The sequence below is a fragment of the Puma concolor genome, chromosome B1 (genome assembly GCF_028749965.1).
Source record: "Puma concolor isolate L17-30 chromosome B1, mPumCon1.1.hap2, whole genome shotgun sequence".
Classification (NCBI taxonomy): Eukaryota; Metazoa; Chordata; class Mammalia; order Carnivora; family Felidae; genus Puma; species Puma concolor.
The window spans coordinates 14,325,525-14,340,598 of NC_141670.1; the positions used below are offsets into that span (position 1 = coordinate 14,325,525).

The 15,074-nt window shown below is 46.9% G+C and overlaps 1 protein-coding gene across 2 annotated transcripts in view; it reads left to right on the forward strand.

Moving 5' to 3' along the window:
* The first annotated feature begins 5,924 nt into the window (after positions 1-5,924).
* WWC2 (WW and C2 domain containing 2) overlaps positions 5,925-15,074 on the forward strand; it is a 213,023-nt gene continuing 203,873 nt past the window's right edge. Inside the window, exon 1 of one of the 2 annotated variants that reach the window (XM_086703161.1) lies at positions 5,925-6,322. In XM_086703161.1, the coding sequence (XP_086559287.1) occupies positions 6,192-6,322 (131 nt within the window). In that variant the 5' untranslated portion in view covers positions 5,925-6,191. The remainder of the gene's footprint in view (positions 6,323-15,074) is intronic. The other variant, XM_086703163.1, reaches the window with a different exon arrangement.

The window sequence follows — 15,074 nt, forward strand, 5'->3', positions numbered from 1 at the left end:
GTTTTTTTTTTTTTTTTTTTTTTGGGGGGGACAGAGAGAGACAGAGCATGAAGGGGGGAGGGGCAGAGAGAGAGGGAGACACAGAATCGGAAACAGGCTCCAGGCTCCGAGCCATCAGCCCAGAGCCCGACGCAGGGCTCGAACTCACGGACCGCGAGATCGTGACCTGGCTGAAGTCGGACGCTTAACCGACTGCGCCACCCAGGCGCCCCCCTTTTTTTTTTTTTTTAATGTTGTTTTTTTTTTTTAACCGCTTGCCTTATTTTTAATGCAGACCTTTATCTCTCTCATACCTATATTATCACGCCAGCCTCCTAACTCCACGGCTCCAGCCGGTCTTGGGCTCTTTTGCGCCAGATTTATCTTTGAGCTTTGCACACCCGTTTCTTTGCACAAGCATGCCCTGCCTTGTCAGTCCTTTCTGGCGTCGTGTCTGAGCTCAACTCTACCCCATCCCCTTTCTTTAATGATCATTTTCCTCATGTATACTTCTTTGACGGACCCCGCCCCCCCCCCCCCGACGGCCCCCTGTCTCTATTAAAACTCCCTTAGTTTACGGTCTCAGTTCTTCCTTAGACACTACGGAAGAGTGCAGAACACTGCTGTTGTTCTTAACATTTTATGATTGGCTCTACCTCCGGGGAAGTTAGCAAGCGTTTCTTTTTTCCACTCAGTGTATCCTGGACATCTTTTTTTTTTTTTTTTTTTTCCAGCACATATATATCTAATGCTCTTTATTTTATTTTATATTTATAAGTAGGCTCCATGCCCAACGTGGGGCTTGAACTCACGACCCTGAGATTGAGAGTCACGTGCTCTACTGGCTGAATCAGCTCTTTTAACGCCTGCTGAGTATGGGGTGCATGAAAACTCATTGAACCAGTCTGTTACTCATGGACACCGGTGGTTTTGTTATCGTCAAACACACTGCAATGAACACCCTTGCGTATCTTGAGGGGCTATAATACCCGTAGGTGAAATTGCAGCACTGGGATTGCTGGATTGAAAAATATTTTTTAAATATGCTTAAACATATTTTAAAAATATTTTTATCTCCTTTATATATTATATATATTTATATTTTTTACATCTTTATATTTTATGTTTTATATGCTTTATATTTATACATATTTGTGTCTGTTAGTATATACTTTTAAAACTTGGATTCACATGATTTGCACCCTCTGCTTTCTTTTCTTTTCTTTTCATTTATTTTTTTAATATAATGTATTGTCAAATTGGCTAACACAGAGTGTGTTCAGTGTGCTTTTGGTTTTGGGGGTAGATTTCCGTGATGCATCGCTTGCATACAACACCCAGGGCTCATCCCAACAAGTGCCCTCCTCAGTGCCCATCACCCATTTTCCCCTGTCCCCCCTCCCCATTCATCCTCAGTTTGTTCTTTGTATTTAAGAGTCTCTTATGGTTTGCCTCCCTCTCCCCTCTGTTTGTATCTATTAATTCCCCCTTCCCTCCCCCATGGTCTTCTGTTAAGTTTCTCAAGTTCCACATAGGAGTGAAAACATACGATATCCGTCTCTCTCTGACTGACTTATTTCACTTAGCATAATACCCTCCAGTTCCATCCACATTGCTGCAAATGGCAGGATTTCATTCTCTCTCATTGCCAAGTAGTATTCCGTTGGATATATAAACCACATCTTCTTTATCCATTCATCAGTTGATGGACATTTGGGCTCTTTCCATAATTTGGCTATTGTTGAGAGTGCTGCTATAAACATTGGGGTACAAGTGCCCCTATGCATCAGCACTCCTGTATCCCTTGGGTTAATTCCTAGCAGTGCTACTGTTGGGTCGTAAGGTAGTTCTATTTTTAATTTTTTGAGGAACCTCCACACTGTTTTCCAGAGCGGCTGCACCAGTTTGCATTCCCACCAACAGGGCAAGAGGGTTCCCGTTTCTCCACATCCTCGCCAGCATCTATAGTCTCCTGATTTGTTCATTTTAGCCACTCTGATGGGCGTGAGGTGGTATCTCGGTGTGGTTTTGATTTGCATTTCCCTGATGAGGGGCGACGGTGAGCATCTTTTCATGTGTCTGTTGACCATCTGGTCTACTTTCATTTTAGATATCACTCATCTTCCTGCCCCCCGGGATTTAGACATTGACCGTGGGGGTTTTGTTTAATGGCAGCTCATCCCCTCAGACTATGACTACCAGGAAGGTGTTAAGCCAGGTAGAGAAGAAGGGAAATGAGGGCCAGAAAACAGACTCCTCAGTGGCCAGTGTATAGCTTCTTAGACTGGGGGAATCTGCTATCCTCTGCCAGTTATTACCTGGAGCCCAAATGAAATCTGAATGTATCTATTTATAAAATAGGGATAATCTTTACTTCATTTTTATAGATATGAATATAGATGAAATAAGATTTCATTGTCTTGGGGCGCCTGGGTGGCTCAGTCGGTTAAGCATCTGACTTCGACTCAGGTCACGATCTCGCGGTCCGTGAGTTCGAGCCCCGCGTCGGGCTCTGGGCTGATGGCTCAGAGCCTGGAGCCTGCTTCGGATTCTGTGTCTCCCTCTCTCTCTGCCCCTCCCCTGTTCATGCTCTGTCTCTCTGTGTCTCAAAAATAAATAAACGTTAAAAAACAACAACAACAAAAAGAATAAAAAAAAAAAAAGATTTCATTGTCTTAACCATTAGGAATTCTCCAGGAGGTTGGTACTGTGCAATTGTGTGAACTCAGAACAGCAGAGTTCAAACTTGATCAAGATAAAAAAAAGCAGTAGAGGGCAGTGAGTTTCTTGTCACCTTAACCGCTTTTGTGCGACCAAATGTTTCCTGTGCCTACAAGTGGGAAAGAAGGAGTGAGCTTGTCTCTTAATTGCTTTAGAGTTTTGTTTATTTACTTAACGCACCTTTTTGAAGTCCCGCAATTTATGGAACAATAAATGCCATTTTAACACGGTGTGTTATTTGGGCATGCTCATCGGTTCTAGAAGTTTGAGTACAAATATTTATCTGAGGGGCGCCTTGGTGGCTCAGTCGGTTAAGCAGCCCGCTTCGGCTCAGGTTGTGATCTCACAGTTTGTGGATTCGGCCTCTGCACTGGGCCCTGTGCTGACAGCTTGGAGCCTGGAGCCTGTTTCAGATTCTGTGTCTCCCTCTCTCTCTGTCTCTGTCTCTGTCTCTCTCTCTGCCCTTCTCCCGCTTATGCTCGCTCTCTCTCAAAAGTAAATACAGATTAAAAAATATTTATCTGAAAGCTTATCAAATTTGAAATTGTACCACGAAGTATTTTGCAGTTATTCATTCTAGTGAAACAAATTAAGTTGTGGCAACTGGAAAGTTACTTTTTTTTTTTTTTTTTTTAATAGCAGGATGTAGACATTTTAGTGTAATACATGTTTTTTAATGGGTAGGTGCGGGAGCCTGGAAGGAAGGCTGAAACAAGAATAGTTTTGGCTGCGTTGCTGAGTGATGTTATTAGTATACTAGAATGCAAATTTTAGCCATGCAAGTAAGTGAGCCAGTTCAGAGTGGTCCAAAACAAAGCCCCTTCACCTTCTCACACCTTAGTAGTGTGAGAGATTAGTTTCAGACAGGCCTCATTTTTTTCACACCATTCAGAAGTCCAAATTTAAGATTACCCACCAGGATGTCACATGTCACTGGGAACTGGAGAAGCTTGCCTTGTGTGATCACGTCTTGACGAGTGGAGTGGGGGCAAAACAAGAGACCGGGAGTTGGGGGCTTCTCTTTGGAAGACCTAGAAGGACAAAGGGATTGAATTCATTGGATGACTCCCTTCCTCACCTTCTGCTTTTCAGAGTTTCTGGTGCTTTAAAGTTTCCACGCCAAGTGCAAATACAACTCTAAGACTCCGGCGGGAGAAGGCGAGTCCAGTGGCTGCCGTGAAGCTGTTCCGAGCCCGGCCCTCAGTCTTTACTCTTCAGGACCTCACTCCTTCCTCCTCCACCTTCAAGACTGACTGCAGATGGCCGGACTCCCTGGGAGTCTGAAAGCCCTCGACATCCCTGGGGCAGCTGCTACCCCAAACCTCGGTGTGCTGTACCATTGTCAATCCTGAGTCACTTGACTCCCTTACCGGTCTGTGAACCCAGGAGACAGGACTTTGTTCCAAACGCTCGGAAAGCCCCTGTCCCCTGTCCGACGCTGTGTCCTGCACAAGGTGGGGAAGTCATTTTGTGTTAGCCGGCAGGATTAAGCGAATTCATACCAGGAGGTGAATGACTGAGCTCCGGGACCCTTATTTTAGGGTGTTTTACTTTAAAAAAATTATTTGTTTATTTATTTATTTATTAAAAAAATTTTTTTTAATGTTTATTTATTTTTGACAGAGCATGAGCAGGGGAGGGGCAGAGAGAGAAGGAGACACAGAATCGGAAGCAGGCTCCAGGCTTTTAGCTGTCAGCACAGAGCCCCACACGGGGCTCGAACCCATGAACAATGAGATCCTGACTTCAGCGGGAGTGGGATGCTTAACTGACTGAGCCACCCAGGTACCCCATACTTTAAAAGAAGCTGTTAGTAACCCGGAAGAATATGAATGGGGGATGGTGTAGACCCAGCTGGAGAATACTTTTGGGCCTGGAAGACCCCCTCCCAGACCCAGGGGCTGGGGGCACTGAATGCCCTGCGACAGGGCTCTGCCAGTCCTACCGCTCCTGGCACTGTCCTACCTGGAGCCCGAGGTCCAGCCCCTGGTCAGTGCCCACCGGAACGCAGGAGGGGCTGAATAAAGAACTGCTTGTGGGCTAAGAAAGATCCACGTTCCATCTAAGATTCATCCAGGGCCTAGGAAAGCCTGGCTTCCGGGCCGCAGTGGGCTCCCTCCAGCGTGGTGGCCCACACCTTCTTGGCCACAGCGGGGTTCGGGTGGGGGACTTCCCGCCGCGGGGGCTGGGCGGAAGGGACCGGTTCCAGGATTTGTCCACGTCCAACTGTCCTAAACCCCTGCAGCAGAGACCAGCGGCAGAGGGGCCCTGATGGCTGGCCTGGTCCCCGCGGGTTGAGCGGTCCGACCCGGCGGGAGGCTAGGGTGCCTTCTGCTCCCTGGCCCGCCTGGGGGTGGGAGGCAGTCGCTTCCCAGGATCAGGCTGGAGTTTCCCCCACAGGCCACAGGGGCAGGCGTGTCACTGCGCTCCGGGGCCGCTGGACCCGCCTTCGCTTTCCGCCGCGAGGCCCGTGGCCTCTGGGCTGAGGTCATGGAGGGCCAGGCGCCCTGCAGAGGCCCCAGGGGCGACACCGCCCCGGACACGCCACCGACACGCTTCTAAGCGCTTTCGGTGCTTTTTACACTTTTCCACCACCCCGAACCGCCCTCGGGTGCCGAAGTAGCCCAAGGAGCGGCGTGGGGAAGCCTTTGTGCCCTCGCTGCTTGCTGGGATTTTTTCTTCCCGAAGCGAGCTTCCCCCACCCCTTTCCTCTCTAAAGTCTTGTGGTTTCCCTAGAAGTCGGAAAGAAGTTGCGAAGGTTGCGGAGCGCTCTCTGGCTCTTTTCTGTCCCGAAACTTTAAAAATCCCAAGGCGTGTGGCCGCCGGGAGATACTTGGGGTCAAGGGGAGGGAGCGAACAGCGCATTCCTTCGCCCACTTCCCGCCCACCTGGTCCCCCAGCTCCCCTCCACCGCCCCCGCCCCGGGCTGGGCCCGGCGCCCCAGTTCTTGCAGCAGGCCCCGGGAGCTGCAGGGTTAAGCCCTGGAATGTGGCGGCGAGGAATGTGCATGCAGATGAGCCCAGCGTGGGGAGGGGCGGGTGAGGGCGGGCCCGGGGCGGGGCGCATGCTAATAGCATGCAAATGAGGAGGCCCGTCGCCGCCGGGGCCGCCGCTCCGCGGAGCTTCCCGGATCCGAGCCCAGACGGCGGCGGCTCGGGCAGCCTGGGCGCCGCGACCCTCGGCGGCCACAGGGGGACGGGGAGGAGGAGGAGGAAGAGGCGGAGGCAGCGGTTGCAGCCGCGAGGAGGAGGAGGAGGAGGAGGAGGGTTCGCTCGCCTGCTCCGACGCAGACATGGTGGACTGATCCCCGGCGGGGCCGAGAGCAGGGTTTCCTGAGGCGCCCCCCGCGCGTGGCCCCGCCGCGCCCCGCGCCCCGCAGCCCCTCGCCGGCGCCCGCGTCGGGTGCGGCGGTCGGGCCGGGCATTCGCGTTCCCGCCGCGTCCCGCGCCCGGTCCCTATGGAGGCGCCGCTCGCCGGCGAGGCCGCCGACCATGCCTAGGAGGGCCGGGAGCGGGCAGCTGCCGCTACCCCGGGGCTGGGAGGAGGCCAGGGACTACGACGGCAAGGTCTTCTACATCGACCACAACACCAGGAGGACCAGCTGGATCGACCCCCGGGACAGGTGGGCGGCCGGGCCGCGGGTGGGCGCGGGGACCCGCCTCAGTAGCGCGGCGGCTGTTGTCCGGGAGATCCGGCCGATCGGCGGCGCCCGCGGCGCGGGGGGCGTGGGGCGTGGGGCGTGGGGCGTTGCCGGCCCCGCGGTGCCGGGAGGGGTCTCGGCAAGGAGGCGCGGGACCCTCAGCCGGCGAGGAGCCCCGTAGGGGGCCAGTTGGAGCCGCCCCTTCCAGGGCCTCTTTGCCTTGCTCCCTTCTCGACGCCCCCTGGGACCTTTAGACACTCCCGGCCGGGAGGCACGGGTGGCATTGGCGCTCCGGGCTGGCACTCCGTGTCCAGTTAATGGACCCCGAGGGGCCACCTGAGCCCCGTGGCGAGCTCGCTTCCGCCTGAAGTGGGCCAGATTTGCGCTGGAGGGTATCTTCGGCCTTTGGGAGGAGGGGACGGGCCGGGAGCCTCCTGGAGAAGGCCTGAGTGCAAGGTGGGGAACCAGCCAACCAAGCCACCTGTGGCATCTTCTCTTGGCTGTCCTTGGCTCCCTGCCTTGACTGCAAGCTGTTGACGGGGCGCGCCACCGGTCAGGCCGGAGGTCCTGGGCGTGGAGGGGGGCTCCAGGCACCCTTCCTCGCCGAGCCCTGGCTGTGGGTGTGATAAGCTCTGCCCCTCAGAGTTTAGAAACACTTTTTGGGGGGTGGGGTGGGGGGGTGGTGGTGGTGGTACTGCGTACTGCCCTCACCAGAAACCTTGAACTGAGTCCCCACATCTTGAAAAGGCAGATTGTGTTTTGAAGAAAGAAATGCAGTGAACATTGAAACAGACTTGAGCTTATCACGATATCTTGTAGTTTTCAACCCACACTTGTTAGCCCTGCTCGGAGGTAAAGAGGGGAAGCATAACCAAATCATCGTCTAAGAAGTTCCGGAGCTGAAGTTTTGCTGAATGTTCACAAATGTTGGTCCTTTATCCCGTCTTGTTACCCTTCAAAGGAAAATTTCTTATAGTGAGATTTATTATAAGAATAACAGATATTCCTAATTGTAAATTTGTAAGTTGGCCATTAAGGAGGCCAATTTTTACAGTTCCTAACTGTAAATTAGGGGTTTATAACCTTTTTTTTTTTTTTTAGGTGCTTCTACTAAACATTGCCCCGTTTCTCAATTTGAAGCTGGAAGAGTTTCATACTATATGTTCTCAATTAACTTTTCTCTTACGAATATTGTTTTTGAAACCTATTAACGAGTAATTATAAAAAAGTCATAAATGACATTATTAATTTATGGAACAGTCCTTATTAAATTATCCATGAAGGTATCAGTTTTGGTTTCCCTTCTGAAATGAGAAAAGGCACCTTGCTGAGGTTCTGGCTTGCCCCAGCCTGGCTGCCTGTTGCTGGCCTGATAAAAAGTTATGACAAGCATCACACCTTCACAGTTTCTCCAGACGTACTGGTTGTTGTCATAAACTTCCTGCTCCAGGTCAGTTATTTGACTTCTGCCCTTGCACTTGAAACTATTTAACAGATAGTAAATGTCAGTGATGATGGTGTGCACCCAGCAGTGACTTTTAAGGCACCTGTGTAAATATTTGGCGTTTACAGTCCTGTGGTCATTCTGCTTTCTGATACTTGGAGTTTCAGGCTATCGAAATCACAGTGAATTCTTGAAATATTTAGGCATTTCAGAGTCTCTTCATTTTGCATCTTCTATTATATTGTGTCATTTGTATTTACCAACAGAGATTACAAGAATATGTAATGCCCGGGTAAAGCAAATAGAAAGTGAAGTAAGAAATGAGTTGGCTTATCCATATCACTACTTCTTAAACAAGTTAAGCATGCCTTTTATTTTACACTGTTAATGGATTAACAATTATTATGAACTCTGTTTTCAGGAAACTGGGTAACCAATAACCAGTTCATTTGATGTGGATAAACAGTTTTGACTAAGATAACTTGTTATGATTCTAGTTTTCTGTGCAGCGGTTAGATCTTTAAGTATTTGGCAATATAAATTTGGGTTTTACACATTTCTGGATCTCACTCTGAGTTTTAAAAGATTCTACGAGATCAGGGTCAATATTGACAATACTTAGTTTAAATTTGATTGCTTTCTTTTAGGGCAACGAAGTGACTGTAGGTCTTGCTAAGTTGTGTGAGAGATGGTGGGAGAGGATATTTGGAGGATATATTGAACTCTAGTCAATTTTGTCAGACACGCACCAAACTTATGGAAAAAGAGATGTGACACGGGCCTTTTGGGGTGTGCCCATTCTTCTAGAGGATCACATGACCAATCCTGAAAGAAAGTGAGTTGATAAACTGTGGGTAGGCAGTATTTTGGAACCTTCAAAGTCATTTAATTAAAATGGTCATGATGACTTACCCAGTTCTATTTATGTTAAGAAAAACTCTGACGGTCTATCAGAATTTGTGAAGTATTTCTGATTGTATAGATGAATATGCATATTTGTGTGTGTGGGGGAAGCTGGAGGCTTTTATGAGAACGTAATTTTGTTCAGTAAGTAGTGATTTTGGAATACCGAAATATTAAAATTGCCCCAGCACTTACTGACTGAGTAAGCTTAGGTGAGTTTGTGAGTCCCTCTAAACCCCTGTTCTCAACTCTAAAATGGAGGTAAGACCACCTACCTCATGGCGATGGTTAGGGATCCATAATTAGGGCCCAGCCAAATGGCCATGGGTGCGGTGGTGTCATTCCAGTTCAGGAACTGAGGGGTGGTTCAGGTTACCCCTGGAACTAGTGGGTGTACCAGCACATATTTATTCAGTATTTATTGTGTGACAGTCACTGTGCTAAGCTCTTTAACTGTGATCTCCTTCTATTCTCCCATTAGTCCTATGAGGTCGATGCTAGGATTGTCTTGCAGTTACAGAGGAGATGGAGAGACGCCATGGCTGTTCAAGGTGGCCAGGATTTGAAGCCAGGTAGTTGGACTCTAGAACCTGTGTCCTATGTCATTCCTCCAGACCGCTGGAACACCTGGACGTGCTTAGAGGTGTTTGGGTGGAGTGGAACCTCTTTGCCCGGTGTTGATTTCTCAGGCCGATTGACCTGTCTTTATTGGTCTTCAAAGGTTCCTGTTAACTTTTTATGATTCTTAGATACATGTAGGATCTGGTTCATGAATGCTTTGAGCCTAATGGGTTGAAGGCCTGCTAGGTTGACCTCACTGAACAGCAGTGCAGGGCCAGGTAGAACTTGGAAATTCATTGCCCTCTTGGGCACATGAGAAGTTCTGTCTGGGGAAGAGTTAAGGGCTCTGTCTCATTCCTGAATAGACTGCAATTTTACGATAACAGGCTTGCCTTTACCCGCCCCCCCCCCCCCCATCACCGTTCCTGGGGAAATCTCCCTGTCCATGATTCCTTGCTCCCCTCCCCCACCCCCCAGCGGGTCAGCTGTTATTTTGCGGGTCTACTCCCTCCCTCACCTCTTATTTTGCCCACCGTGGACACCCTTTTGACCACACCAGTTGGTGTTTATGGTGGCCCATAGATCATGGACAAATGGTGTGGTGCTTAAAAAAAAAAAAAAAAAACGGCTACTTTCAACATAGGAGAAAAAGGTAGGATGGATTCATTGCCTCTGAAGGGACTAGGGGGCTAAGGTGGGCAGGCCTCGGAGACTTGGGTGAATGGTGGTACAAACTCTCAGTAGAATTTTTCTCATTTTCTGTGCTTGGATTGACTGTTATCCGGAGATACAATCACTTTGTCTAGTTGAACGTGAAAGATTTACCAGCACACAAAAACTTGCTGATTTATACAGTCTTTGGTTTATGGCTAGGATCAGATATTGAGTGCCCTGTGTGCTTTCTAACTGAAGGGAAGAAGTTCTGGGGGGTGGGGAGGGTGACCGGGAGGAGGAAGAGGATGTCAGCTGGGTATCCTTGATGGCTGAGCTAACTCTTGGCTCTTTACACCCAGTTTATGGCACGTGATTAGGCTCTGAGGAACTCTGTATTGTCTTTCTTTCAAAGTCAAAGCAAGTAATTTTGCTAACCCTCCTGCTAGAGTGTAAATTCCTCAAGAGACCTAATTGCTTATTACTGCTTTCTGTGTCCTTTGTCGATGGTACATGTTAAATGAATATTGCTTAGGTCAATTAATGAAGAAAGTTGTTAAATTAATGAAAGAATGCTAGTTGAGCTACTCTCTTATTTCCAGTTGCTTATTGTTCGGCTTTCAGAAAATAAACCCATAGCCACCAACAACCAGAGACAATTGATTTTCCAGTTAGATTAAAAATAATGAGAGAATGAAGCCGCTACATTTTGATTAATCGTATAAATATGGGAATTACTTCTAAGAGCAAAGAAAACAAAATCAGTCCTTACAGTCTTAATCACGGCTGCCGATGTCATAGATTTTGCCGGAAGTCGTTCCTCCCCGGCCGGCCGAGTTCGGGTGCCAAGTGGTTACTGTGAATTAGTTGAGTGATTATGGTTTTTGAAGCGTGGAGAGGTTGTTAAAAGAAGGGTTGTTTTTGTTTTTTTGTTTTTTTGAAAAAAAAAAAAACAAAACAACACAACAACCCACTCTGGGAAGCACTAATTTAAACTCCACTGTGCTGTCTTCCAAAAATTCCCAAAGAAGTATTTCTTGTTTTCAACACAGTGTGCTGTAACGCTTGCAGGAGGGCATAGTGGTTGCTTAGTATTAGTACTGAGATTTCTGCAGTGACTTTAATAGTCCATACTTGGCAGTTTCATTTTGTTGCAAGACCCAGGGCCATACTTGCTTTTTCCAGAAAGACTATTATCTATGAATAAGTGATTTTTTTTTTTTTTTTTTTTTTGTAGCTGCAGATCACTAAGTTGTGAGTTACATAGTCAGCCCTTGTGAGGCGTGGCCTGCCAAGGCCCTGCTCTGCCTGCCTGTGCCTTAAAAATGGCGCCCTCTAACTCATTTCCGGTAAATGTCTGTAGGAAAAAAAGATGCCATCATTAAAGAGGGGCGTGGCCACCTTCATTCTGCCCATGGGGGAGTTACTGAAGTGGTAGCACGCAGTGTGAGCCCTAATGCGGTGTAAATTCCTGGAGTTAGGGCCTGGGTCTGTGTGTGCGCTGGTCCTGTGAACTTGATTTAAAATCGGTTGACCTGATTTCTTATTAGAATTTTGGACTAATTTCTTCATTTCTGAAGCTCCTGTTATTGGAAAAATGGTCACAGAAGTATATAGAATAGGAAAAGGGAATTTTCAGGACAGTGTAGGTATCAGGTGTGGGTTAAAAGTAACATTTCAGAATGCTTTCACTGTCTTCAGTGGCTTTTCTTTCCAGTTACTTATTTTATTTTTTATCGACAGAAAAAAAATCGCATAAAATTCACCATTTTAACCATTCTCAAGTGTACCAGTAAGTGATTTTTAGTATATTCCCAGGGTCGTGCACCCATAGCCATTATGTAATGCCTGAACATTTTCTTCACTCCAGAAAGAAACCCGGTACCCGTCCGTTCTTTCGCCACCCCGGCTGCCTCTGGCAACCAGCAATCTGCTTTCTGTCTTCATGGTTGTACCTATCCTGGACATTTCATGTAAATGGAGTCATAACAGTGTGTGTCCTTGGTGTCTGGCACAGTGTTTTCAGGATTCATCTGTGTTGTAGCATTGTGTCAGAGCTTCATTCCTTTTTATGACTTGGAAGAATATTCTGTTGTATGGCTACACCATACACACTGCGTTTTTCCATTCGTCAGTTGATGGGCATTTGGGTTGTTTCCCCTTGTTGGCTCTTCTGAATAATGTTGCTGTGGACATTCACGCGTCGTTTTCGTATGGACATATGTTTTCAGTTCGCTTGGGTAGATACCTACCAGTGGAACTGCTCCGTCATATGGTAATTCTATGTTTAACTTTTTGAGGGATCTGCCAAACCATTTTCCAGGGTGGCTGTGCCATTTCCCATTCCTACCAGCAGTGTCCAAAGATTCGAGTTTCTCCACATCCTCACCAACACTTGTTATTTTCTCTGTGTGTGTGTGTGTGTGTGTGTGTGTGTTGTAAAGTATTTCTAGTGGGCATGAGGTAGTATCTTACTGTGGTTTGGATTTGCGTTTCCCTTTTCAGGGTGTTTTGATAGCCTTCATGTGACCCGAAGCTTTCCCGCCTTTCTTCTAGCCTTTTAGTCCTTCCCACTCTCCCCACCTTTTTGTGTCCTCTTGCTAATTACCTGACCAAGAAAAGTTAGGTAAGAGACATTAGTTCTTTTTAGTCTCGCATCGTGCTTCCCTGTTTCCCCTTTCTGACCCCTTTGAATCATTTTAACACTGAAGTTGAAGATACAAGTCATTCAACAGTTTTTACTGTGCCAGCCAGCTAAGTGCCCCGGACTCCCCAGCTCAGGCTACTCACTGTGTAGTTTGCATAAGCACCATTTAAAAAGTGAAAGTAGGGGCGCCTGTGTGGCTCAGTCGGTTAAGTGTTGGGACTCTTGATTTCGGCTCAGGTCATGATCTCAAGGATTGGGAGATCGAGCCCCGCATGGGGTTCCACACTGTCTGCTTGGGATTCTCTTTCTCCCCCTCTCTGACCTTCCGTGCTCAAGTGCACACACTCTGTCTTAAAACAGGTAAAATTAAAAAACTAAAAAAAAATAAAAATCTTAATTTTTTTTTTTAAAGTGAAACAAAGAAGATTTGGGTAGTGTGCGTTAGATTTTCTTTAGCTATCCCTTTAATTTAGCCTAACAGTGAGGAGGAAGAGTTGAGAGGAATTAAAAGTAGAAGACAGTGACAAAATCATATTAACTTTTGTCTTCATCTCAAATATGATATGTTTAAGAGGCATAGATGTGAATCCTATAAATAATGAATGATGATGTATGTGTATATGTGTATAGCCAACTTATTAAAAATGATTTTGACATTTAAAAGCTTTTAGTTTAGTCCTATATGGTAAGATTCAAGTTCATTTTCATTATGTTCATTTTTTTATTTTGTAATTTTTTAAAGTTTATTTATTTATTTTGAGAGAGAGAGAGGGAGTGCAGGAGGGGCAGAGAGAGAGGGAGAGAGAGAATCCCAAGCAGGCTCCGCACTGCCAGGGTGGAGCCCGATGCTGGGCTCGAACTCATGAATGTTGAGATCATGACATGAGCCGAAACCAACTCAAAAGCAAACGTCGGACACTCAACTGACTGAGCCACCCAGGCACCCTATTAATTTTTCTTTTTTTAAACAGTTGGAGGAAACCTGGCAAGACTGCCTCAGCCAGGTGATCAAGGTGAATGTCAACAGTGATGGTGACTCCTGTTGAGGTACCCTTGATACGATGTGATGACAGTGGCACTTTTTCTAGGTGGTCTTCCTCCCCCCAAACTAGCATAACCCCAATGTAATCATGAGAAAAGCACCCACCAAATCTCAGAAGAGGGACATTCTACAAAATAACTGCCCCATACTCCTTAAAACTATCACGATCATCAGAGACAAGGAAAGCCTGAGACACTGTCACAGCTGAGAGGAGCCTCGGGAGACATGATGAGGAATGTAATATGGCATCCTGGATAGGGTCCTGGAACAGAAAAAGGACATAAGATAAAAGCTAAGGAAATCTGAAAAAAAGTATGGATTGTAGTAATAATAATCATAACATCCTTATAGGGGGAACCGAGTGTGGGATATATGGAAGTTATGCGAACTACGTTTTTTCTATAAATCTAAAACTGTTCCCCCAAAACAGTTGAATTTAAAAAGATTACAAAAAAAACACACAAAACAGTTGGAAGTGTTTTTCTTTAGTCAAAATGTAACCGTGCTATATAATTATGGTTTTTATGGTATCCTCGAAAAGCAGGGGTGGCCAAACTATGGCCCAAGGGCCAAATCCCAGCCTGCAACCCTCTTTCCATATAACCCCCCAGCCAAGAATGGCTTTTACATCATTAAAAGGTTGTAAACAAACAGCAACAAAGAGGAAGGTGTGTCCGAAATAGTACGTGGGCCACAAAGCTTCTAACACTTACTCTAGCCCTTGACGGAACGATTTTGCCGACCTCTGATATAAAGTGAGATGATAAAGTTTTTAAAATACTTTATGTAAGCATTTCAAAGAAATATTGATCTTCTGTGATACAATGGCATGTTTATCAGTCATTCTTGATCGTTCGTTTATGCCACAAGTAGTCCGGGCTCTATGCACTGTGTGCTGTAATGATGAATCACACACGGATGCTGAAGGTGAGGAGTTGCCTTGATTTTCTTATCACTTTTCTTTTAACGGAACGCAGCGTGTCACGTGAAGTTTTCCAAACCCATTCTTCTCTGAAGTAGCTGGAATTGTACGCAGGGACCTGAGAAAAAACAGGCAAAAATGAACTTTTGGAGATACCATAGTTGTACCGTTTACAATTGGAAAGATAAACATAGTGATCCGTGGTGATGGTTGGAAACACTGATTTCCCCGTGATAGACTGATGGTATTTATAAAATCACCAAGTGGGTGGTGATGATCAAGTAGAAAATAAGTCCACGTTTGACCTTGATAAAGCGGGTGCCTGTCACAGCCAAGGGTGTTCCAAAGATGCCGTGAAAGGCTAAGATTGTATTGCTCTGTGAATGAATTTTCCTGTGCTGTTAGCTCTGATGCCAATAAAGAAATCCTAGGTCTGAGAGACCCGTGGGGAGCAGCACTGAAGATGGAACCAGCTGGGCAGTTGGGCAGGATAGTGGGGTAACAGAGTTAAGCTCTGGGACCCGGTCTTTGACTCCTGTACCACTTGAGGAGTCGAGGTGGTCC